We start from the raw sequence: 24205 nt of genomic DNA, 5'->3' as shown, positions 1-24205 counted from the left end.
GGAGCACTTGGGGCTTCTTGGGGGGCACAAAAGCCCCCCCACCCCCGGCTTCTTGGGGGAAGAGGTGTGGGAGCTGGGGGTGGCTGTTCAGGCCCTGTCCAGCGTGACCATGTGGCCTATTGCTGTCCTCTGCCCAATGGGGGGCCTAGGGCCTGGGCTGAGGTCAGACTCCACGCCCAAGGACAGACCCCCAGCAATCCACTGTGGCCCCCTCTCCTTAGCTGGGGTGGGGCAGTGCCCCTGGGCGGGAGAGCGGGGACCCCTCACTCCTCAGATGCCTTCCCGTGAGGGTACCCTCTCCCAGCCGCTCCTCTCCGCGGGGCAGGGGCACAGGTCCCCAGGGCAACTCTGCCAGGATGTCCCCCCCTCCCCCCCTCCGGGGGATGCTCTGTGAGGAAGAGGAGGAAGACGGATGGGACCCGGTGGTTTCCTTCCTCCCCTCTGGCAGGTGAGAAGGCGGCGGACGGGCCAAGCTCCACTTTGCCTAAAAAAGGAAGCGCTTCAGCCGAGCCGGAGCCTGAGGAGCCGCCAGGGCAGGAGCAGAATGCGAGCTGTGTCCCCGCCGCCCCCGCCCACCCCTCCCGGGAATCTTGGCAGTGGCCGTGCTGGCTCAGCTCCACGGACCTCAGGCCTCGGCGGGGACCAGAGACTGCCGGGTGCTTCCGCCTGGGCCCCGTGAGGGGAGCCATGGGCTGGGGTCCCCAAAGTCCAGGCTGTACCGCTGCCCAGAGGAGCCCTGCTTGGCCCCCAGCTCTCCAGCCCCAGAGGCTCCCCAGGTGGCCGTGGAGACGGGACCGGAGCGGAGGCCAGGGCCGGCAGCAGCCACCGCTGGAGGCCCGGGGCCCCGGGGGTGGCACCCCCTGCAGACACCTACAGGCACTTCTTGGTTCATCCTCCATTTCCTGGGCACCCACCCACCTGCTGGGGACAGGGAGCTGGGCGGTAGTGGGGGCCCCCTGTGGCAAGGCAGCGGCTTCCCCACTGGTCCCCCACTCCTGCCCGCGGGTGGACCTGCCGTCGCAGCCAGGGCGGGCTGACGGGGAAGTTTCCGTCCCTCCTGGAAAAACTGAGCGGGTCTCCTTGGCTGCAGCTCAAGCCCTCGAGGAAGCAGCTGCCCTCCGTCCTCCAGTCCCTGCCTCAGAGGAAGAAGGGATAGGAGCCCCCGCCTCAGGTGCCCTCAGCCAGAGCCGCTACCCAGCCCCGGCCCGGAGCTCCTCCTCAGCTGGGCCGGGGTCACGTCTGCTCACATCGAGTTCTCGCCTGACCCCCGGAGACTCCGCTGCCTCCTCCTCGGCCCCGCTCCCGGGCCCCACGTCTCACTGCTGTGTCCTGCAGCCCCCACCCCCGCCCTGGGGAGACAGGGCCAGACAGAGTCTCCAGGGAGTGAGGGGTCAGCCAGGGGTGTCCTGGTCAGGGTTAGGGCAGACGCCAGAGGAAGCACAAATAGAATGGTCCGGAAGGCTCCTCTCTGAGGCCGGCGGCCCGGGGCAGGAGGGGCAGGGGAGATCAGAGGCTCTAAGACCAGCAGGCCCTGGCCCCCAGGCCTCTCCCTGCCCAGCCCGGCCCTGCTCAGTCCTGGTGTCATGACCTTGGCCCAGCTGGGAGCCCCCAGGCATCACTTCCCAGAGCTGGCCCACCCCTGTCTGTCCACAGGCAGGTGGACAGGGTTCCGGGAACCCAGGGCCGCTGCCCCGCAGGCGCCGCCCGCCCTGCCCCCACCCAGTGGGTCGGAGAGCCTCCCTCCTCCGCACAGTCCAGGCCTCTGCGGAGAAGAAGGGCCTTTTGTGCCCAGCGCACTGTGGTCATGTTGACCCCAAGGAAAAGGGCAGCTGCCGGGGCCTCTGACCTCACCCCTGACCCCAGCCTAGGGCTCTCTGCTGGGCAGATGGGCCTGGGCTCTGCCCCCGCCCTGTAGGGGTGCCCCCGCCCTGTAGGGGTGCCGCCTTCAGCTGTTTATCGTGGTTGCTGTATCTACCCACACATATGAGGTGGGAACAGAAACAGCAGAGGGGGGCGGCTGCCCTGGGCCTGGATCTGGGGTGTGGGGCAAGCCAAGGCCCCCTGACCTCACCCCTCAGCAGTGAGTGGGACCATGGGACCCCGGGAGCAGCAGCAGAGAGCAGCAGGGCCCAGAGGCCCCTCCCGAGCCCACCCAGCTGCCCCACCCACACATTCTTCTAGACTCAACCGGCCTGGCCGTGGTCAGGGACGTGCCAGGGCCTGAGGGCCTCTCTGGGGTCTGCAGGTCCCAGCCTCTCACGCCCCAGGAGCCCAGGCCTGCACCCTGTGGCCCTAGACTGACCCCTACTCAGTCCCCCTGCCTGGTGGGGTGGGCAGCCTGAGCATGGGGTGGGTACCACCATCTGCATTCACCCATCCTCGATGCTGAGCCGGGCCATGGGCAGGTGGGGATGCGGCCGGCAGATGCAGACAGGAGCCGAGCAGGATGTGGGGCCAGGTACGGAGGCCACCGGGACCTCCCCTGACATCCCCACCCTAAGTCCTAGGACAGAGGACCCCCCTGGCCTTTCCCTGTCTCTCCCCTCCTGCCCTTCCCTGGGGCGCAGCTGGGAGCCCCCATGAGGGGGCGCATTACCGTTTCCCCCTCATGTCTCCCTTACCTGTCAGTTGTTTCCTAAGCCCATTTTTTCTAAAAATGACTTCTTTTACCTCTTTGATTTTCCAAATAAATGTTCGCTCACAGTTTGAGTCTTGGTTCTGAAGTCTTTCCGAGCCAGAACTCAAGTGCCAGGTCCGGTCTGACTCCACGGGCCTAACTCCTGGCGCCGTTCCCACCGCCTACAACAGGGACACGCAAGTCCTGGGCCCAGTCCCTGTCCTCCCAGCACCTCCAGGTCAGAAGCAAAAATTCCCACTAGGGAGGGTGGCCATGTCAGACCCGGAGGCAGGAGCTACGGGAAGTGCTAAGGCCCTGGGGTTGCGGCAGACAGGTGTGTGAGAGCAGTGAGGAGGGCTGGGGGGCAGAAACGGAGGGCAAGGGGTGCAGGGCCTTCATGGGGCAGGCCAGGGCCCGGGGGAGGGTGGGGCTGAAGCGAGGCCTCCAAGGAGGCACCTGGGTAGCCGCTGCCAGACGTAGGGCCTACTGGGCAGGGGTGGGCGGCAGAGAGGAAGGCAGGCATCCAAACGGCTCCTGGGTTTTCAGCGTGTGCAGGGAACTGACAGTGGGGTCCTCCCGAGGTGCCCCCCCTCACCCCCACTTTGGTTCTCTCTGCTGGAACCTTCTGTTACAGGGAGGTGGCCCCCGCCCCCTGTCCCTGCCCCAGGCAGGGTCTGGACAGGCTTGCCTGGGGAAGGAGAGAGCAGGGAGGGACTCCCCAGAGGTGGGAGTGGGGCCCAGAGGGCAGGGGCCTTAGACTGCAGAGCCAGCACCAGACTCTGCCTGTTACTACTGAGCGGTCCGGACCAGTTCACCCCACGATGTGCCTCCGTGGCGTGCAGGTTGTTTGGAGCTGAAGGAACCCGTAGCCTCAGGCTCAAGAGGAACCTGGGCCCTGCCCCTCACTGCCTGGGGGGACTGACTCAGGGGCCTCGCCCAGAGTGAGACACGGTCAGCCTCTGGCCCATCGGGATGTGTGTGTTTTTTAAAAATACGTTTTTATTGATTCCAGAGAGGAAGGGAGAGGGAGAGAGAGATAGAAACATCAATGATGAGAGAGAATCATGGATCTGCTGCTTCCTGCACGCCCCCCACTGGGGACCAAGCCCGAAACCTGAGCATGTGCCCTGACCTCCTGGTTCATAGGTCGACGCTCAACCACTGAGCCACGCCGGCCGGGCTCAGGATGCCTCCTTATATGCCCACGTTCGTTTCTGTCTCTGGGCCTCTCGTGCATGTGGGGTCTGACTCGCATGTATGCAGGCTTCTCATGCACATGTGTGTCTCGAACTTGGGTATTTCCTATTGCTCCCCTGTCTCATGTCTATTTCATTACTCGAGCAACCAGTGGAACCCTGGGGGTAGAAGCCAGTGTGTCCCTCCCCATTCTACCCAGCCCACCCATCCCCAGCTCACTTCCTGCACAGCACCCCTTGCCTGGCCCACATGCCTGGGTGAGGGCAGGGCTCGTACCTGGGTACAGGCTGGAGGGGCGGAACTGGCCCGGTCCCCGGACCCCTCCTGGCCGCACCTCGGCTGTCTGAGGGTGTGCCTGCCAACGCCTCAGCTCCCCGGAAATGCTTGGTGCATGAATACATGACCTCGGGCAGGTCAGGGAATCTTGCACAGTCTCCACGTCTGTGGGGTCGAGACAACGGCTCGCATCCCCAGTCCAGGGTGTGAGGGGAGGCGGATGGGATAGATTTGCACAGGCACAAGCCAGAACATGCACACACACACACACACACAATGCACACACACACAATGCACATATGCATGCACACACGCACACACAGGTGTGTGGAGCTCCACAGCCAGGGCAGGGGCCTGGGCACCTGGGTGGGGAAGAGCTGGCATTGCCAGTGGGGCCTCCCCCTGACCCACCCGCTAGCAGAGCACTTGCTTCCCGTGGAGTTTGGGCCCCTGGGTGGGTTGAGGGGCACTGGGTGGGGATGAATGGGCCATTCCAGGCTGAGATGGGGGCTTTTTTCTTCCTTTTTTTTTTTTAAATGTGTTTTTATTTATTTCAAAGAGGAAGGGAGAGGGAAAGAGAAACATCAACGATGAGAGAGAATCATTGATCGGCAGCTTTCTGCAAGGCCCCCTCCTCCGGACCAAGCCTACAACCCGGACATGTGCCCTGACCAGGAATCAAACTGACCTCCTGGTTCATAGGTCAACACTCAACCACTGAGCCACACCAGCTGGGCTGAAGTAGCTTTCTTGGTGGTGGTGGGGGGGGGAAGCAGAGGCTGGGGGCTCAGCCTGGGGGGCTGAGGCCCTGAAAGAGGGGCTTCTGTCATGGGCATGGTGCTGGGCAAAGGGTTAGAGGCAGAGAGATCTCTGGGATCCAGTGGATTGGTCCTGCCTGGGCAGAGGGATAGGAGGGCAGGGATAGGTTGTCTGAATGATGGGCCTTGAGGAGGAGGAGCCTTGTGCTAGAGGGCAGGACCCTGCCTCCCCTTAGCCCAGCTCCCCGTCCCCCCCAGCCCCTTACCAGGAACCTGTCCAAATGTGGCAGATAAAGAAGAGCATCTGGTCCTCCTCAGCCCTCCCCGGGTCCGGGGCCTGTTTCTGGTTCTCTCTGGCTGGTGGGCCAGCCCTTGGCCCCCAGCACCCAGTGTCCCAATGTCCCTGACAGCTGGCCCTCTAAAAGCAGACCCCTCGCCCGGCCGGCGTGGCTCAGTGGTTGAGCATCAAGCCAGGAACCAAGAGGCCCCGGTTCGATTCCCACTCAGGGCACATGCCCAGGTTGTGGACTCGATCCCCTGTGGGGGGTCATGCAGGAGGCAGCTGATCAATGATGTTTCTCTTTCATTGAGTTTCTATCTCTCTATATCTCTCCCTTCCTCTCTCTCTAAAAAAGCAATGAAATATACACTGAGTGGCCAGATTATTATGATCTCTGAACGCATAATAATCTGGCCACTCAGTGTATATCCTATATAATAAAAGGCTAATATGCAAATTGTCCCCTCGACCAGGAGTTTGACCAGCAGGCAGGCTGGCCAACCGCCCATGTCCCCTCCCCTTGGCCAGGCTGGCCGGACACCACCCATGCATGAATTCATGCACCAGGCCTCTGATATATATATCTCTGCATTCAGAGATCATAATAATCTGGCCACTCAGTGTATATGTATTTTTAAAAGCAGACCCCTGACCCCTCTGTGAACCTCTCACAGCCCCTCACAGGTGTCTTTGGTGAGCGGGCGGGGCAGAGCTGGGGCTGAGGTGGGACTCCTCTGGGGCTCAGGGCTGGCCTGGGACACGGGGACACTCCTTAGGGACCCGAGGGCTCAGGCAGCTGAGCTCCCCACCCCCCAGACCCAGCTGTTGTTTGATGACTCCAGGGCCAGGCCTATCCTCAGGAGAGTCCTCCTCCCAGACGCCCGGCCAGAGCCAGCCCAGCCCCAGGCAGGAGGGGAAGGAAGGCGGCCTTGGACCACGGGAAGTTCTCCTGGCAGCCGGGCGGCCGGCCAGGCTCCTGTCTGACTGGCAACCGCATCAGAGCTGCGCACAGACAATTGGAACCCCCTCCCCTGAGGACTCCTGCTGGCCCTGGGCCAGCCTCAGCGGGCTCCACTCAAGGCCACGGAATGAGCCCTGACTCTGGTCAGGGCCTGAACCGCCAGCCCCGCTCTCTGGAAGCCTCTGAGACCTGACCCTGCCGGTCACAGGCGGAGTCCAGCTGGCAGTGTGGCGAGCTCCATCCTTTTAAAGGCCTTTCGGCTACCACCAGACGCTGGACGGATTACAAGTGCACATTTTTAACGCACTGCTGGGCTTACAAAGAAGTAAATAGCCCCAGGTCCCTCCAGAATTAAACACTGCAAGAGGATAAACAGGAGAGGAGGGAGCAGAGGCCCAGGAAGATGCCGGAAAGCAAATGGGAAGCAGCAGATTCTCTGGACACAGGGTCGGAGAGCCACCCTGCAGTCCGAGAGCCAGTGCGGCACTGCGCAGGGGCCACCCACCGGGACCCTGACTGGCCCAGCTGGCCTGCCTCCCGGAGGGAGTCCTCCCTGGAGGGAAGCGGCAGCAGAAACAACACGTAACAAAGTTAGAGCCCCAAAGGCCAACCAACACAGGGCGTTGTTAGGTGCAGGCTATAAAATGACGGCCAACTCCCCAAGAAACCGAAGCGGGGATCCAGAAGTCAAGCATGCCGCCAAGGGACCATCAAAAATGACCAGATTTGGCCGAAACCGGTTTGGCTCAGTGGATAGAGCGTCGGCCTGTGGACTGAAGGGTCCCAGTTTGATTCCGGTCAAGGGCATGTACTTTGGTTGCGGGCACATCCCAAGTATGGGGTGTGCAGGAGGCAGCTGATCGATGTTTCTCTCTCATGGATGTTTCTAACTCTCTATCTCTCTCCCTTCCTCTCTGTAAAAAAATCAATAAAATATATATTAAAAAAAAAAAAAAGACCAGATTTGCCCTAACCAGTTTGGCTCAGTGGACAGAGCGTCGGCCTGCGGACTCAAGGTCCCAGGTTCAATTCCGGTCAAGGGCATGTACCTTGGTTGCGGGCACATACCCAGTGGGGGGTGTGCAGAAGGCAGCTGATTGATGTTTCTCTCTCATCGATATTTCTGGCTCTCCCTTCCTCTCTGTAAAAAAATCAATAAAATATATATTTTTTAAAATGATCAGATTTGAAAAGGAAGCAAGTATAACTTTTAGGAATAGTCATTTAAATGAAATGGATGAGTGCATCGGCAGATTAGACACAGCCAGTGCATCTGAGCTGGAAGAGGGCGCGGGAGGAATTGCCCAGAAGGCAACAGAGACACACTGAGATGGAAAGTACAAGAGGCGTGGCTCAGTGGTTGAGCGACGACCTATGAACCATGGACCAGGAGGTCACGGTTCGATTCCCGGTCAGGGCACATGCCTGGGTTGCAGGTTCCATCCCCAGTGTGGGGCGTACAGGAGGCAGCCAATCCATGATTCTGTCTCATCATTGATGTTTCTATCTCTCTCCCCCTCTCCCTTCCTCTCTGAAATCAATAAAAACATATTTTTAAAAAAATACAAGGGAGATGAATTGACATAGAGGTCAAAGGAGACGCTTTCCCCAAGAAGAACATGTACAACGAATGAGAGACAGAGCTCACGGGATACTGGCTGAGAATTCCCCAGAACTATGAAACATATGATGCCGCCCTGTCCGGTTTGGCTCAGTGGATAGAGCGTCAGCCTGCAAATTGAAAGGTCCCGGGTTCGATTCCGGTCAGGGCACATGCCCAGGTTTTGGGCTTGATCCCCAGTGGGGAGCATGCAGGAGGCAGCCAATCAGTGATTCTCTCTCATCATTGATGTTTCTCTCTCTCTATCTCTCTCTCTCCCTCTCCCTCTCTGAAATCAATAAAAATATATTTTAAAAAAAAAGAAATATATGATCCCTAGGAACGGGAAACACCGTGTACACCGAGCGGGTCGTCAAGAACATCGCCGTCCCTGGGAACAAGCTCCAAGCAGAGAACGGAATGCAGCAGACCCAGAGGAGGTTACAATGATGCAGAGAGAACAGACTGCCCGCACTCGGTGCCGTCTACACGCTCGCGCTGGAGGTACTGGCAGAGTGCTCCTCGAGGTGTGTCAGAAGGAATTGAACAGAAAAGTTTCAGGAAAGGAAGAAATTAAGGTGGCTCTAGGGATCAAAGGAGAGGAACTCCAAGGACGCATTTATTGCCAGAAAACTCCCACTTCAGTGAGTCTGCTCTAAGGAATCATAATCGCTGTCTCACTTTTCATATTTCAGTTTTTCAAAAAAAGAATGTGTACCCTCGTTTGTATCAAGAGCCATGGCCAAGGGTCAGGGTCATAAATGAAAGAAACCATTCCAAATGAAGGAGAAAGTGTAAAATAATAATAATAATTAATAATAAATGCTAACCCTGGGCACTGGCTGAGCCCTGACCCTGGTCTCAGTTTGAACTCTGACCCGGTCACAGGCTGAGCCTTGCAGCCCGGGCGGTGCTTGGCCATCGCTGAGCTCCTGGTGGAGCGTGCAGGTCTCACCTCTGAAACTCGCGGGCGGCCCCTGGCTGACCACACCTGGGGCCGCAGCGGCCGAAGCCAGAGTGGCCGCCTTTCTGGGAGCCCGGCCTGTGCCCCTCTCTGAGAGCCATCCCGCTTCCTGAGGGCTTCTCAGCCCTGCAGCAGGGGTGCGGAGAGGGTGCTAGCGGCGGAGGGCGGGGAGGGCTGACCCCAGTCCCGGGGAGTCGAGTGCCATCTCGCGGCCGCTCGGAGCAGCGCGCAGGAGCCCGAGGCACGCACGCGATTTCCCCGCCGGACCTGGGCGCAGACCACGAGCTCGCCGGCCTGGGGCCAACTTATGGGGGGGTCACCAAGGATTCGGAGGTTCGGGGGGGGCCTCCCGGGATTTGGAGGTCTCGGGTCCTTTGGGCCTCTGGGGTCACACCCAGGCGCAGAGCTGCTCCTCCCCTTCGGGGTGGCGTTCCTCCCGCTCCCCGTCGCTGGACACTGGATGGCGGCCGGGTCCACGGGTCCAAATGGGGGGCGGCGGCAGCAGCGGGCGGAGGCACCGGGCCAAGCGGGCGCGGGCGGCCGAGGCGAGCACCAGCAGCAGCGGCAGCGAGAGAAAGCCCAGCACGATGAGCGTCGCAGAGGCGCGGTCCGTGAGCAGCGCGCGGCACGTGGGGCTGGGCGCCGGGTGGACCTGGGGGCGGGGCGGGAGGTCAGGAGGGGCGGGGCTTAGATGGGTGGGCGGGGTCAGGCAGCAGGGGAGGGGCGGGGTCTGGGTGGAGGGGCGGGGTCTTCAGGGGTGGGGCGGGACCAGGAGCGGGGAGATCAGGGAGGGATAGTGGTTAGTGGGGGCGGGCCCTGGATGGGGCGGGGCGGGGCCAGATAGGGGAGGAGAGGGGTCTGGATGGAGGGGCTGGACCAGGAGCAGTGGTTAGTAGGGGCGGGGCCTGGATGGGGAGGGGCGGGGCCAGGCAGCAGGGTAGGGCGGGGTCTGGTTGGTGGGCGGGGTCAGGCAGCAGGTGGACGGGGCGGGGCCTGAGGTCTAGTGGGGTCCGTGCTGAGGCTTGCTGGGGGCCTGTCATTTCTCCGACAAGGAAGGGAGCTCAGGAATCCATTTACCGGAGTCCACGCTTGAGGGGAGGCTCAGAGAATTCCCACCCCTCCCCGCTGTTGCCCGACCCCCGCTTCCCCAGCCCACACACACTGCTCCCCCATGACCCTTCTCTATGCAGGCATCTGACCAGGAGCCCGAACCTGTGGGTGTCAGCTGGTGTCACCTTCCCTTTAGCGACCCCACGTTCGGTCGCCCTCCCTTGCCTTATGCCTATAGAAAGGGACACAGGGGCTCATCTGCCTACACCCTCCCTGCCCGGGGACCAAGCCACAGCCCATTGCACATGGGGAAACCCAGCCCAGGGCAGGAGGGTTCTGCCAGGGGCTGTGTGTGTGGGGGTCAGGGGTGGGGAGGGGGCTCTGACATCATCTTCTCTTCCTGGAGCCCTCTCCTCCTCCCACCCTGCTCAGCTGCCCAGGCCCTGGTGGCCCCTGGTACAAGGCTGGGGCCTCAGGGGAGGGGAGAGAGCTGTCCCCCACAGTGGGAACAAAGGCCCTTCTTCTGCTGTGGCCAATGGGGGAGGGGCTGGCAGAAGAAGGGCTCTCGGGGGAGGGGCACACATGTCTCTGGGGACAAGGGGGAAGACTCACCCTCAGGCCCAGTGCCCTGAGCTTCCACAGGACCCCACGCCCCGGGACTCCCAGCCTGTGCCCCCCTACCCACCCCCGGAGGGCCCAGCTCACCCTGGAGTGGCACAGGAATCCCAGGTAGATGATGGCGGCCGCTGGCATCAGCACCAGCAGGAACACGGTGCCGGGCAGCAGCAGGTGCAGCAGGAGCCCGGCCAGCACCCGGCCGGGCAGCAGCAGGGCTGAGGGTCCCGCCCTGTGGTCCCGGCGCCTTCGGGGCAGCATGGGTGCCGTGTCGGACGGGCCCCCTCCCTCATCCTCCTCCGTCTCCCTCTCCTGCTCACTCATGCTCTCACAGGCAGGGCCCGGTGGGCTCCCAGCAGTGACTGAGACCCCTGGGGTCACTCTAGGTCCTCGGGTCCGACCCCTTCTCAGACCTCGGCAACCAGAGACCTGACCCAACTGGAGGGCAGGACCCTGGGCCAGGAAGGTCCAGCCCTGACCATCCGTCCCCAGGGCCACACCACTGCCTCAGTTTCCCCAAGGCCAGGCAGGGCCTCTGTCTGCCAGGTGCCTGCAGCTCCGGCCCTGGCCAGCCTCTGTGGCCAGCTCCTGTGGGCTGTGCTTTGCTCAAGACTTGCACGGCTGACCCTATGGCCTGGCACTGGGGCCCTCCTCCCTTCTGGTCCCGCCCTCCCCCGCAGCTCCCCCCACCCCGACAATGACGTCATTTCATAGGTCTTGGCTATGATAACTGCCCCATCAGGAGCTGGGGTCTCCATGGACCCCACTTCCCGGCCCTGGTTCCTGCTGGTCCCTTCATTCCAAACCTGGCCCCTCTCAGCCTCAGTAAACATGGGAGAGGCTGAGTGCCTACGCCCTAGTCCTCGGAGAGGACGCGTGGGACCCGGCACTCGGTGGCTCGCAGTGACAGCAGCCACCACGCGGGTGTCCTTGTGCCGCAGTCCAATCCCTCCAGGAAACTGGGGTCACGGATTCCGTCATTTCTTTATTTGTTTAATCCTCACCCGAGGATATTTTCCCATTGACTTTTAGAGAGAGGGGAAGAGAGAGGGAAAGACAGAGAGAAACAAGGATGTGAGAGAAACACATTGATTGCTTGCCTCCTGCACACACCCCGACTGCCAGGGCCCCGGGCCGGGGAGGAGCCTGCAACCGAGGCACCTGCCCTTGACCGGAATCGAACCCGGGCCCCGTCGGTCCGCAGGCCGATGCTCTATCCACGGAGCCAAACTGGCTAGGGCTGGATTCCGTTATCTGAAGGGGAGAAAAAGCATTCCTGGCCCTTCCAAAAACCCCAATGAAAGTCCCCAAACATCACTAACATACTCCCACCGCCTCCCGGAACCCCAGGGTTCCCTTGCATATCGAGCAGCCTCCTGAGCCAGCGAGCAGGTTGTCTGTCAGCTGAACCGAGCCACGGCATCGGGCACCGGGCACCGGCATCCCCCTTTCCCGCCTCCGCAGCCACCTCTCCCCGCCAACTTTTCTCCTTCCCTATGCCAGGCCTGCCGGGCCACCATCTCCCTTCAGACGCCTTAGAGTGGGAAGGTGACCGTGACGTGTGTGTGTGTGGGGGGGGGGGCGTTAAGGAACACAGGCCTGCCTCCCACAGGCCCCGTCAGGACAACAGCAGCTCCCCAGAAGCTCATGTCACGCCCTGTCCCCAGGCACAAGCACAGCTCACACACGTCAGGATCTTATAGGAACTATTCATTTCATCAGACAGGGATGTGGGGTTAAAAATGCTGCAAATGGCCCTGGCCGGTTTTGCTCAGTGGATAGACCCTCAGCCTGCAGACCGAAGGGTCCCAGGTTCAATTCCGGTCAAGGGCCTGTACCTGGGTTGCAGGCTCCTCCCCGGCCCGGGCCCTCGTTGGGGCACGTGCAGGAGGCAACCAATGGACGTGTTTCTCTTACATTAACATTTTCCTCTGTCTTTCCCTTTTGCTTCCACTCTCTCTACAAATCGATGGGAAAATATCCTGGGGCAAGGATTTTTTTAAAAAATGCTGCAAATGGTTTGGATAGAGTACAGATAGTGGCGAGGGTACCTGTCTCATCTCCTTCTGGCCCCGCCCGCTCCACAGGTTAGTCATGTACAAACACAGGGTGCCAGGCACTGCTCTAGGCCCTGGACTCAGCCGTGATTGAGGCCGACAGAGGGAACGGCTGTGTGCGTGCCCTGACGGCCTTGCATGAACCCACAGCGGCCGTGGCAGAACGTGGGAAGGCTGCCAGGAGGCATTCCCAGGCTCCCTGGCTCTGACCGGGTACGGAACCGCCCACTGGGCCCCAGGCAGCAAGTAGTGGATCCTCAACAACAGGGTGCACTCTCTCCGCCCCCTCCCCCTGGTGTGGCCCATGATCTGGCCCGTTCTTTTTTTAAAATACATTTTTTTATGGATTTCAGAGAGGAAGGGAGAGGGAGAGAGAGATAGAAACGTCAATGATGAGAGAGAATCATTGATCCGCTGCCTCCTGCACGCCCCACACTGGGGATGGAGCCTGCAACCCGGGCATGTGCCCTGACCGGGAACTGAACCGGGACCTCCTGGTTCATAGGTCAACATTCAACCACTGAGCCACGCCGGGCTGGCCCGTTCTTTTCGGTGTCACCCTGTGGGACAGGGACGCAGAGAGCTGACGTCTTTGCTGCCTTTTCTGGCGACTCGCGCAGCGAAGTGTCTGAACCCACCCTGAGTGCTGGCTGAGTTACGGCCTGAACCTGCTAGCCTGGGTGACATGCCCGCAAGGGGCTTTCGTCCTGGGAGAGGAAGGCAGATATTAAAAATCAAACAGATCCTTAATCAATAAAGAAATTAAAAAAAAATAATAATAATAATAAATGCCTTGCCATACTAGCAGTCAGCAGATGTGCGTCACTGCAGATTGCCCAGGACCAAACCAGAGAGGGTCGGACCTGCATTACCACCATTTGTCCACCATCCAGAACTGAAATATCATTGCTGTTATGAACACATAAACAACTGTTGGACATAGAAACCGGGACTCAAAAGAACTGTTGGCCCAGAAAGAAACTCACTATAGACTGATTCATTTGCCTCTCAGCATAACCATTATTGCTTGTCTCATTTTCGGTTCCTACAAGTGTATTCCTAGTATCACATGAGCTCACTCATCTAGGGGAAATGATGAACAGCATAGACTGAAGAACAAGAACAGCATTGATCAGACTGTCAGACCTCAGAGGGAAGGTAGGGGAGGGTGGGGACAAGGGAGAGAGATCAACCAAAGGACTTGTGTGCTTGTGTATGAGCCTAACCAGTGATCACGGACAACAGGGGGAGGGGGGCATGCGTGTGGGGGGGCTTGGGAAGGGAATGGGGGGTGGTTGATGACAAATATGTGATACCTTAATCAATAAAGTAATTAAAAAAAAGAAAAATAAATAAAAATAAATTTAAAAAAATAAAGAAACAAACAAAAATAATAATAATAATAAATAAAATAAAATAAAAATCAAACAGATTCTTTCATGGAGGGGTAAGTGCTAAGAAGAAAATAAAACAGGGTCAGATCGGTGGTCAGGCTGGAGGGCCCCTCTGGGGTGGTGACATCTGAGCCGAGTGACTGGGGATCATGGGGTGGGGTCCCTGTGGCTTGAGACTGGGCCCCTCAGCCTCTTGCCTGGAGACCCACCCTTGGGGCCCGGTACCTGCAGGGCTGCTCTTGAGGGAGGTGGGGGAGGGGCAAGGCTCTGTTGCTCCTCTTGGGGGTGTGGGTGGGGGCAGGACAGGGCCCACATGACACCTCATCCTTGGGAGCCTGAGGATGGGGGCTGGGGTGGGAGCAACAGCCCCAAAGCTGTGCTGCCTCCTGGTGGACAGTCGCAGAGCAGCTGGCGCACATCCTCCTCCTTCGGGACCCTGGACAGGTGGCCTTCCCGGGGATTAGGCGATGGGAAGGCAGGGCCAGCTCCCACCTGGCCCATCTGCCCTAGAATCAAAGTGACCCGTCCTACAGGCCTCACTCAGGCCCCTTCCTGCAGCACCAGTTCCAGATGCTTCTAGTCTCCTGTCATAGAAATACTCCCTGGCCCGGCTGGCGTGGCTCAGTGGTTGAGTGTCGGTCTCTGAACCAGGAGGTCACGGTTCCATTCCTGGTCAGGGCACATGCCCAGGTTCAGGGCTCAGTCCCCAGTGTGGGGCGTGCAGGAGGCAGACGATCCATGATTCTCTCTCATCGTTGATGTTTCTCTCTCTCCCTCTCCCTCTCTGAAAGCAATAAAAATATATTTTAAAAATGCTCCCGTGGCCTGGCTCCCTCCCTCTCCTGCCCAGCAGTCTGCCGTCACAGCCTCCACTGACCTGACATCTCAAGGCGGTTCCTACCCCAGATGCCCTTACCCAGGTCGCCTGGCATGGGAGGGAAGGGTCCCACTTCATCCCGTCCACCTCCTGGAATCAGGCACGAGGCAAAGCTCCAGCCCCGAGGTGGGTGGTCTCAGTCAGCATCACAGGCGGGGGGTGAGGGGCAGGGCCTGAGGGAGGGCAAGTCCCGGCACATCAGAGGCTGTGCTCCTTGGAGAAGCTCAGTCCATGGGCGTGCTCCTGCTTGCCTGGCCTTTGTCTGGGTTGGGGGGGGGGGGAGGGGGCACCGGCAGTTGGCAGGGGAGGAGGGTGCTGGGGCGGGGGCTGTGGCAGCCAGGCAGGGCCTCTCCTTAAGTTTCTGGGTAAACAGTGTGGAGAGCGGCCCTTCACCTGGCCCAGGAGGCAACCCTCCCCGACACACACCACACACACACACCACACCACACACACACACCACACACCACACACACCACACATACAGGCAACTGCAGCTCTAGCCTCCAGCCCTCCTGAGCCCACACCCCCACCTTCACACCTTCAGGAGGAGTTTCTTGAGGGGCCCACTCACCAGGCTGTGGCTGGGCCAGGACCCACATGGAGAGGACCCCCGAATCCCTGGGCAGGCTCCCTCCAGGGGTAACTGAGAGCCAAGCCTAGCTGGTGGCCTGGTTCCTGGGGGAGAAGATAAGGGGGGCTCATGCTGGCCTGGGGACAGGTGGGCTGGGCCTGGCTCGGGCCTCCAGCGTCCATACAGGATTCCTTTTCTTCCCAGGTGAGTCCTGGGCGCTCAGAGCCCAGGCAGCAGGACCTCCCAGACGCAGGAGCCGAGCAGGAACTCAGATGGATAGAGCTGGGCTCGGAGGAGGCCCTGGGGACAGGGGCAGAGGGGCCCGGTGTCCCACAGGCCCAGGGGCGCCTGCTGCAGGCTGCGTGGAGGGGACACTTAGGCCTCGCAACCCAGCTGCTGCGGCAGGGGGCCAGCGTGGAGGAGAGGTGAGCCCCAGGGCAGCGCAGGGAGGGGTGCGGGCACCTGACAGGATGTAGGGGGTTCCCTCGTGGGTAAAGCAGCAGGTCCCTGCGCTGAACTGGGTGGCAGGGCAGGGGGCCCCCTCACCGGGCTGGGCAGGACGGGGCCTTACTCCCCGGCCGCCCCACCCTCGCCCACGCAGCCCCCACGCCCACAGGGACAGCGCGGGGAGGACCCCGCTGCATCTGGCGGTGCTGCGCGGCCACGCGCCCCTGGTGCGGCTCCTGCTGCAGCGCGGGGCGCAGGTGGGGGCCGCCGACCTTGCGGGGCGCACGCCGCTGCACGAGGCCGCCTGGCGCGGGCGCTCGCGGGTGGCGGAGCTGCTGCTGCAGCGCGGGGCCCCGACGGCGGCGCGCTCCGGGGCCGGCCTCACGCCGCTGCACGGGGCGGCCGCGCTGGGCCGCACGCTGCTGGCCGGGCTCCTGCTGGGCGCGCCGGGCCCGGGCGCCGAGGCGGCGGACGCGCGCGGCTGGACGGCGGCGCACTGGGCGGCTGCGGGCGGGCGGCTGCCGGTGCTGGAGCTGCTGGCCTCGCGCGGCGCGGGCCTGGATGGCGCCCTGCTCGTGGCGGCCGCGGCCGGGCGGGCGGAGGCGCTGCGCCTCCTCCTGGCGGTGGGCGCGCACGTGGACGCCCGGGACGGCGCGGGGGCCACCGCGCTAAGCATCGCTGCGGGTTTGGGCCGCCGGCAGGTACGTCGGGGCCTCACCCCCAATGGACAGGGCAGGGCGGCGTGGGGAAGCGGCCTTTGCCCGAGGCATCCACCCCGGGTGCGGGGAGGGCGCGGACAGAGTGGACGCCTGGGGCAGGAGGAGGAGGAGGGACCGCGCTGGTGGTCCGAGGCCTCAGGGCGGGAGGGGCCAGGAGGGTCTGGGGTCTGAGTGCAGCCTGGAGTTTGCTTCGGGTTTGCGACCAATTCAGGGACGCTTGGGGAGGACCCCTGGCCGGGTGCTCCAACTTTATTCTAAATACTTTTTTATTGCCCTGGCCGGCGTGGCTCAGTGGATAGCGCGTAGGCCTGTGGACCGTAGGGTCCTGGGTTCGATTCCGGTCAAGGGCACGCTCCCCGCCCCCCGTCCCTGGTCCGGGCTCGTGCAGGAGGCAACCAATCAATGCATCGATGTTTCTGTCTTTCCCTCTCTCTTCCACTCTCTCTAAAAATTAATGGCGAAATATCCTCAGGTGCAAAATATTCTCAGGTGAGGATTTTAAAAAATTATATAAATAAATAAATAAATAAATAAATAAATGTATCAATTTATTTCAGAGAGGAAGGGAGGGAGATAGAAACATCAATGATGAGAGAGAATCATTGATTGGCTGCCTCCTGCAGGCCCCACACTGGGGATGGAGCCCACAACCCAGGCATTGAACCGTGACCTCCGGGTTCACAGGTCAAGGTTCAACCACTGACCCATGGCGCTGGGCCAAGTGTTGAATTGTGTCTAAGGACAACGAGGGGGACAAGTGTTAGTCTCTAAGCAGAGCCCTCCAGGTACCGTAGGGGCTGGCACCCTTACCAGCTGGGAAGCAGTGACGAGAAAGAGGCCGTTAGGTGACCCAGGCCAGGTGAGGTGGGGGTCAGGCAAATGGCGGGGCAGCCCCTGTCTTGTCCTCCCCTCCTCTTCCAGGACATGGAGACTCTGCTTGACCACGGGGCAGACCCCAGCCTCAGGGACAGGCACGGACGCTCTGCCCTCCATAGGGCTGCCGCTAGTGGACACCTGTCTGCCGTCCAGCTGCTGGCAGCCCGGGGAGCGGAGGTGGATGCTCGGGACTCACTGGGCCTCACCCCTCTGCACCACGCTGCTCGGAGCGGCCACGTGGACGTCGCCAGCCATCTCCTGGACAAGGGCGCACAGGTCAACGCGACGGGCTGGCTCCACTCCACACCCCTGCACCTCGCGGTGGAGCGTGGCCACAGCCCCACCGCTGAGCTTTTGCTGAGCCGAGGGGCCAGCCCTGCCCTGAGAACGCAGTGGGGTGAGGTGACGCAGGACCAAGTGGCCGAGGAGGGCCTGTCCCGGGCAACACCTCCCCTTTGCAGAGAGCAGAATGACTGCTAGGGTCCGGCTGGTGTGGCTCACTGGGTCAGCATCGACCTATGAACCAAGAGGACACGGTTCGATTCCTGGTCAGGGCACATGCCCGGGTTGGGGACTTGATCCCCAGTGTGGGATCTGCAGGAGGCAGCCGATCAATGATTCTCTCTCATCACTGATATTTCTATCCGTCTCCCTCTCCTTTCCTCTCTGAAATAAATAAAAGTAGATTAAAAACAAACAAACAAACAAGAATGACTGCCAGGGGCACACAGCTCGGGGGCGGGGGGTGGGGGTGCCCTGAGCTGCACAGCGCAGGACAGGAGGCTCCTGGCTCCCACGGCCTTGGGAGTGTGCCAGGATCCCCTCTTCTGAGCGGAGACCTGCCTGGGTGGAGGGGAGCACAGACAAGAGTTCCTGGAATAGAAGCCGACAGTGGCTCGGGCCCAGCAATGGGACTGCCCCACTGACTCCCAGGGACACATCGCCTCTGCAGTCCCAGGCTTCTCCACATTCTCTGGTAGAGACTGACTCGTGGCCATAGATTTGACCACAGCCGGATGGTCAGCCCTTTGTCTGCCCACCGTGGGGGTGTCACCCTCAGCCGCTCTCTCTGTCTCTGGGGGTGCTCTTACTGTGTCGAGTTGGCATTTGTCGATTTGCACCCATTCATGTCAGGGCTGAACCCCTGGCCACCGTTGTTTACAGCTCCCCTGCGATCCAGAGCCCACACACCCAGCTAACATTCCCCACCCCAAATCACCGGGGCCAGGTACCAGACAGCTGGAGTGGCCCCTATGCAGCAAGGCCCACAGGGACGATCCCACAAGCCAGTCCCAAGAGGTTTCCCTGCCCTGCACTGCCTTTCCTGTTGGAACCCAGTAAAGGCTCTCGCCTGAACCCCTCTTCCCCACTCCTGCCTCCTCACTGATACTGGTCTCTCTGAGGCACTGTGGGCCCTGGCATGTCCCCTCCACTCAGGAAATGTAAGTAATAAAAATCTCTCCCTGTTGCCACTCAGCCATCTCCATAAGGGAAACCCCGCCCCCCACCCCAAACAGTTGAAACAGACAGTTGTCTCTGACTGCCCACCCCTGTGCCCTCATAAAGAATCGTTGCCTTTATTCAATTTAAAAGTATAGTTTTTTGTCTGGCCAGTGTCGCTCAGCGGTTGAGCATCAATCCAGGAACCAAGAGGTCGCCAGTTCAATTCCCAATCAGGGCACATGCCCAGGTTGTGGGCTCAGCTAATCAATGATTTTCATCATGGATGTTTCTCTCTCTCTCCATCTCCCTTCCTCTCTGAAATCAATAAAGGAATATTTTTTAAAAAAGAAAGAAATGGAGCAAAATGTAAGCAGTTGGTGCATTTGGGGAGAACGTATTACAGAATTCCTTCAACTAAGTGTTGCAACTTTCCTAGAATTTAAAAATTACATCCAAAGAAAACATTATAAAGAAAATTGCACTTACTTTTTGCCCTCTCACTATTTTTTCATGGTAAAATACGCAGAACGTAAAATTTACCAGTTTAAGCATTTTAAAGGGCCCAATGTGTGGCGTTTAGGACTTTCACAGCTTATGCAACCGCCCCCACTACCCAGTGGCAGAACGTGTCATCACGCGAAAGGAAACCCTGTCCCCGGGCAGCCACTCCCCGCCGCGTCCCCGTGGGCTTGGTGTCCTTGGACCCGCCCGTTCTGGGTGTTCATGGGACGGAACCAAACAACACGTGGCCTTGGTGCCCTGCTGATTCCCGCCTGCGTCCCGGGCTCCCGCAGCGGCGGTCTGCACCGGCGCTTTAACCTCCGCAGGGCACACGGAAGGCCCGCGCGTGGCGGATGGGCGGCATGTGCTGCTCCACCGCCCCCACCGCTGGAGTCCACGCCCACAGGCAGGCGCGGGGGGGTGGGGGGGCGGAGAGACTAGGAGGCTGCGCGCGCACCGGGACCCGCCGCACCCGAGCATGCGCACCAAAGCGAGGCGGCGGTAGGGCCGGGGAGCATGCGCGGTGCCCCGGAAGTTCCCGGCGGGCCGCTGACCCGGAAGCCCTCGGGCGGCGCGGCGCGGCGCGGGCGTCTTTCAGTGGGGACGGCCAGCTGGGCACCATGGTCTTCCTCACGACGCAGCTCTGGCTGCGGAGCCGCGTCACCGACCGCTACTGGCGGGTGCAGGAGGTGCTGAAGCACGCGCGGGTGAGTTGGCCGCGCCTGCCCCGCGCCCCCGCGCGCCCCGGGAGCCCGCGGACCCCGCCGACAACCCTCCTCTCCCGTTTTTTTTGACCCAGCACTTCCGGGGGAGGAAGAGCCGCTGCTACCGGCTGGCTGTCCGGGCTGTGATCAGAGCGTTTGTGAAATGCACGAAAGCCCGGAGACTGAAGAAGAGGATCCTGAGGACGGTGAGCCTGGACCCCGGGGGCCCGGCGTCCACCCCCGGCAGAGGGTCCTGGCCCCCGCCCTCCCCTCCCGCGGGACCGGCGGCGGCTGCAGCCAGACCCCGTCCCCCTGCCGTTGAGGCGGAAGCCTCAGCACCGTTCTCCAGGCCTTTGTTTCTCTCGTTCTCACACCTCTCACCCCAAATCCCGCAGGACCGGTGGCCAGGGTCTCGTGCCCGCACCGCCAACTCCCGCCTGCGGCAGCGGAGGAGCCGCCTGGCCAGTGTCCCTTCTCCGCCCTACCAGCCCCCTGTGTCCGCTTCTCAGCTCCCCTCCATCTGTGGGGCTTCCCGTCCCACCCCACTCGTTAGGAAAGGCAGAGCCCAGCTGACGTGGTCACTGGTCTGGCCCCGACCACCCCCACCCCACCGCCCTCTCGCCTGCTCCCTCCCAAGCAGTTTGCACTTGGGTTTCCGAGAAGTGCCACCTTCTCAGGCCAGCGCAGCTCAGCGCCCTCGTGAACTCAGCATCCAACGCACCATGTGTTTTACTTGGTTAGTTGTTTATTGCTCGCCCCCTGCCCCCACTAGAACGTAGGTTTCACAGGGGATCTTTCTGCTGTTGAACGCTGTGACCCAGGGTCCAGATCAGTAACACTCTGTAAATATGGGCTGAATGAATAGAGGGGTGGGGTGTAATTCTGACCCTTTAAAATACATATATATATATATATATATATATATATATATATTTCTATTGATTTCAGGGAAGGGAGAGGGAGAGATAGAACCATTGATGGGCTGCCTCCTGCAACTCAGACAATCCAACCATGACCTCCTGGTTCCAACCATTGAGCCACGCCTGCCGGGCCTGTCCTTTTAATGTCAGATACGCTTCACCAGCCGTAGGTTTGGTCCCGCACAATGACCTGTCCATGCTTGTGAGTCTGCAGAGTGGTCTCTGCATCCCAGTTCTGTTGTTTTTCCCGCTGGGTCTTGTCAGCATGGGATAGAGGGGGTGCAGCCCCCGCCCCCGGGAGAGACCCAGCTGTGCACCTGTTGGAATGTGCTGTGAAGAGTTGAGAGCAGTGCCTGGTGGCACCCTCGCGTTTGCTGCCACAGAGCCGCAGGGGTTCCCAGGGCGGGTCCCTGTGTAGCAGCGGCGTCTGGTGGGAACTTGGTAGAAGTGTAGAGTCTTGGGCTCCCCGTGCACCTACAGCAGAAGCACTGGAGGTGGGGCCCAGCAATCCGTTTTAACAAGCCTGTGGGTAATTCTGATGCACAGCCAAACTTGAGAACCACTGACGTAGGGGAAGAAAGAGGACTCGAGCCTTAACACTGAGTCAAGAGCGGCCTGAGAGAGCTTCCCTTGTTTAACAGAACAGAGCCATTCAGAAGCGTTTGCATCACTGGCTCGCCCCTCCCCCTAGCCTCCACGCACCTGCCCTGGAACACCCTGCAGCTCCTTGCCAGCCAGGTCCTCCTTCCCTGCAGCCCTGCTCTGCCCTCCCACTGCTCTCCCTGAGGTAGCCCGCACCTCAGTGGCTGCCTGCCGTGACTCCCTGCGTGGATCCTTCCCATACTCTGAGCCGAGTCTGCTCATCTCGTTCAGCTGTGTTCTCGGTGCCTAAAAGGGGTTTGAATTCAACCGCACTGCACCCACTTCCCTGCGAACTGAGAGAAGCTGGCACTGGGGGGCGAGCACCAGCCTTGGCTTGCTTCTGTTGGTGTGGAAGCCTGTTTGCCTGAATAGGGACACGGACTCCTATGCACTGCTACAGCAGCAGCTCCTTCAGAACCTCTGCTGGGAGGTGTGGGCGTAACGTACAATTAGTTATTTTGTTGTTGTTAATCCTCACCCTCGGATATTTTTCCATTGATTTTTAGAGGGGGGGGGAGGGAGACAGAAACATCTGCGACCTAGGTTTGTGCCCTTCACTGGAATCAAACCCGGGACCCTTCAGTCCACAGGCTGACGCTCTATCCACTGAGCCACACCGACTAAGGCTACAATTAGTTCTTAAGTTTCTCAATATTTTCTTAATTTCAGCTCTGGATTAATCGAATTACAGCTGCTTCCCAGGAACACGGCCTGCATTACCCAGCGTTCGTTGGCAGTTTAATTAAGGTATGGTTGAGGATGTGGTCCTGTTGAGATGTTGAATGTCTGCGGAAACCGGTCCAACTAGTGTGACCCTACAGCACCTGAACACTGATTTGTTATCTGGGTGAGTTCTGTCAGTTCAGGGACTCCCCACATTAGCTTGGCGCTTGTCCTGCTGGTGGTAGAATTGGAAATGGACAAGACACAAATACACATTTCCCCATCAAGGGAAAAAGGCAGAAAAACCTGGCTTTAACTTTAAAGTTTAATTTCACAGTTTTTTGTTCTGATGAGGCAGCAGAGAGAGTTGAAACTCATATAATAAAAGCTTAATATGCTAAGTGTCCAGTTGTCCAGTCCATTTAACCAATCAAAGCATAATATGCTAATGATGTGCTAAGGCTGCTCAACCGCTTGCTATGACGTGCACTGACCACCAGGGGGCAGATGCTCCAACTGGTAGGTTAACTTGCTGCTGGGGTCCAGCCGATCTGGACTGAGCCAGACCCTCGCTGGCTAACCTCCCGTGTCCCTCCGTGGCTCCAATCGTATACTGGTGGGGTACCTTGGCCTGGCCTGCATCCTCTCGCAATTCAGGACCCCTCGGGGGATGTCGGAGAGCCGGTTTCGGTCTGATCCCACAGGCCTCTAGTACAATCAGTAAGGAGGAAAAATGTCTTGAAGGGGGTAAAGGTGTGTCACAAAATCTTGGTAATTGTTCTGTTTGGTGTTTATGCTATTTCCTGAGGGGTTGGGTGTTGTGCTTCTATCTTGTACTGGTTTCTGTCCTTGGTATTTTTTTTTTAAAGCTTTTTATTACTTTACTTTGGTTAATCCTCACCTGAGGGTATTTTTTCCATTTTTTAAAAAAATATTTTTATTGATTTCAGAGAGGAAGGGAGAGGGGGAGAGATAGAAACATCAATGATAAGAATCATTGATTGGCAGCCTTCTGCACATCCCCTGCTGAGGATTGAGCCTACCACCCAGGCACATGCCCTGACCAGGGCTGTGATGGGCCGAGGACGCAGACTGGCAGCCTTTCGGTGCACGGCACAGGACAGTGCCCCACCAATTGAGCCACACAGGCCGGGCCTCCGTTTTCCGAAGTCCCCTGCAGATTTACTTTACCGACGACTTGGTTCGGCTGTCTGTGGGAATTGGGAAAGCCCAGTTTGGGTCCCTGCTTCCTCTCCTCGGGTCTCACTTCATCGTTTGCAAATGGGAGTTGTCACTTCCTCTTCTGAACTGACCCCAGGCCCACAGTCGTCTGTCTGGGTGATGATCACTGGCCCTAAGCAGGATCCTTGGTTTTCTGGCATCAGTTGGAGCATCTGCCCCCTGGTGGTCAGGGGATGCCAGCCTCCCCTCCGGCACCTCCTGCCCGGAAGCCCTCCCTTCCTGTCCACATTCACCCTCCAGTGTCCTGCTTGGATGGGATTCACCCTCCCTCTTCCTCTCCTTTTTGAGGGCGAGCCTGCCCTGCAGCCGTGCAGGACATGCTCCTAGGAGGTGATCCAGCTTACGTGCCGGGACTAGGAGCTCGGCGCATTCCCTTCCGCTTCAGAGAAACACATTTCTGCTGCTGAAACAGGCTCTGCTTCTCTTCACAGTGCCAGGTGGAGCTCAACAGGAAAGTGCTGGCTGACCTGGCCATCTATGAACCAAAGACTTTTAAATCCTTGGCTGCTTTGGCCAAAAGGAGGCGAGAGGAAGGATTTGCCGCTGCCTTGGGGGACGGGAAGGAGCCGGAAGGCATATTTTCCAGAGTGGTGCAGTACCACTGAGGGGACGCTGACACACCGGCCCTCTGCAGCTGGTTTCGTAGGAAGAGGCGTTTCCCCCGTGATCGTAATTGAAACGGGCTAAGAATCCTTTGCCAAGAATGGTTAAGTTTGGTTCGTAGCTGTGTTACTCATTTCAGTAACCGAGAGAGAAAAGGCTTGTCTATCCTCCTCGGGACAGACCAGTGACCGCTTGTCGATTGTGTCAATAAAGCTTGTGTGCTGGTCA

At 59.7% G+C, this 24205-nt stretch overlaps 3 protein-coding genes across 3 annotated transcripts; 2 read left to right on the top strand and 1 right to left on the bottom strand.

The window, feature by feature from the left end:
* Positions 1-8999: 8999 nt before the first annotated feature.
* Positions 9000-10648, bottom strand: TMEM88B (transmembrane protein 88B). The gene is made up of 2 exons (XM_008151695.3): positions 10409-10648; positions 9000-9305 (listed from the first exon to the last, which is right to left on the bottom strand). Exons 1-2 carry the CDS (start codon positions 10640-10642, stop codon positions 9042-9044), a joined length of 498 nt encoding a protein of 165 aa, XP_008149917.2. The 5' UTR covers positions 10643-10648; the 3' UTR covers positions 9000-9041.
* Positions 10649-15243: 4595 nt separating this feature from the next.
* Positions 15244-17820, top strand: ANKRD65 (ankyrin repeat domain 65). Its single transcript, XM_054721368.1, has 4 exons — positions 15244-15285; positions 15422-15642; positions 15834-16365; positions 17305-17820. Exons 1-4 carry the CDS (start codon positions 15244-15246, stop codon positions 17737-17739), a joined length of 1230 nt encoding a protein of 409 aa, XP_054577343.1. The 3' UTR covers positions 17740-17820.
* A 1930-nt stretch (positions 17821-19750) lies between these two features.
* MRPL20 (mitochondrial ribosomal protein L20) lies at positions 19751-24205 on the top strand. Its single transcript, XM_008151694.3, has 4 exons — positions 19751-19910; positions 20003-20113; positions 22139-22216; positions 23806-24205. The coding sequence occupies exons 1-4, from the start codon at positions 19824-19826 to the stop codon at positions 23977-23979; spliced, it is 450 nt and encodes a 149-aa protein (XP_008149916.1). The 5' UTR covers positions 19751-19823; the 3' UTR covers positions 23980-24205.

This window comes from Eptesicus fuscus, chromosome 9 (genome assembly GCF_027574615.1).
Source record: "Eptesicus fuscus isolate TK198812 chromosome 9, DD_ASM_mEF_20220401, whole genome shotgun sequence".
NCBI classification, from domain to species: Eukaryota; Metazoa; Chordata; class Mammalia; order Chiroptera; family Vespertilionidae; genus Eptesicus; species Eptesicus fuscus.
Note: the sequence above shows the minus strand (reverse complement) of the source record. Positions and strands in the feature narration are given on the sequence as shown.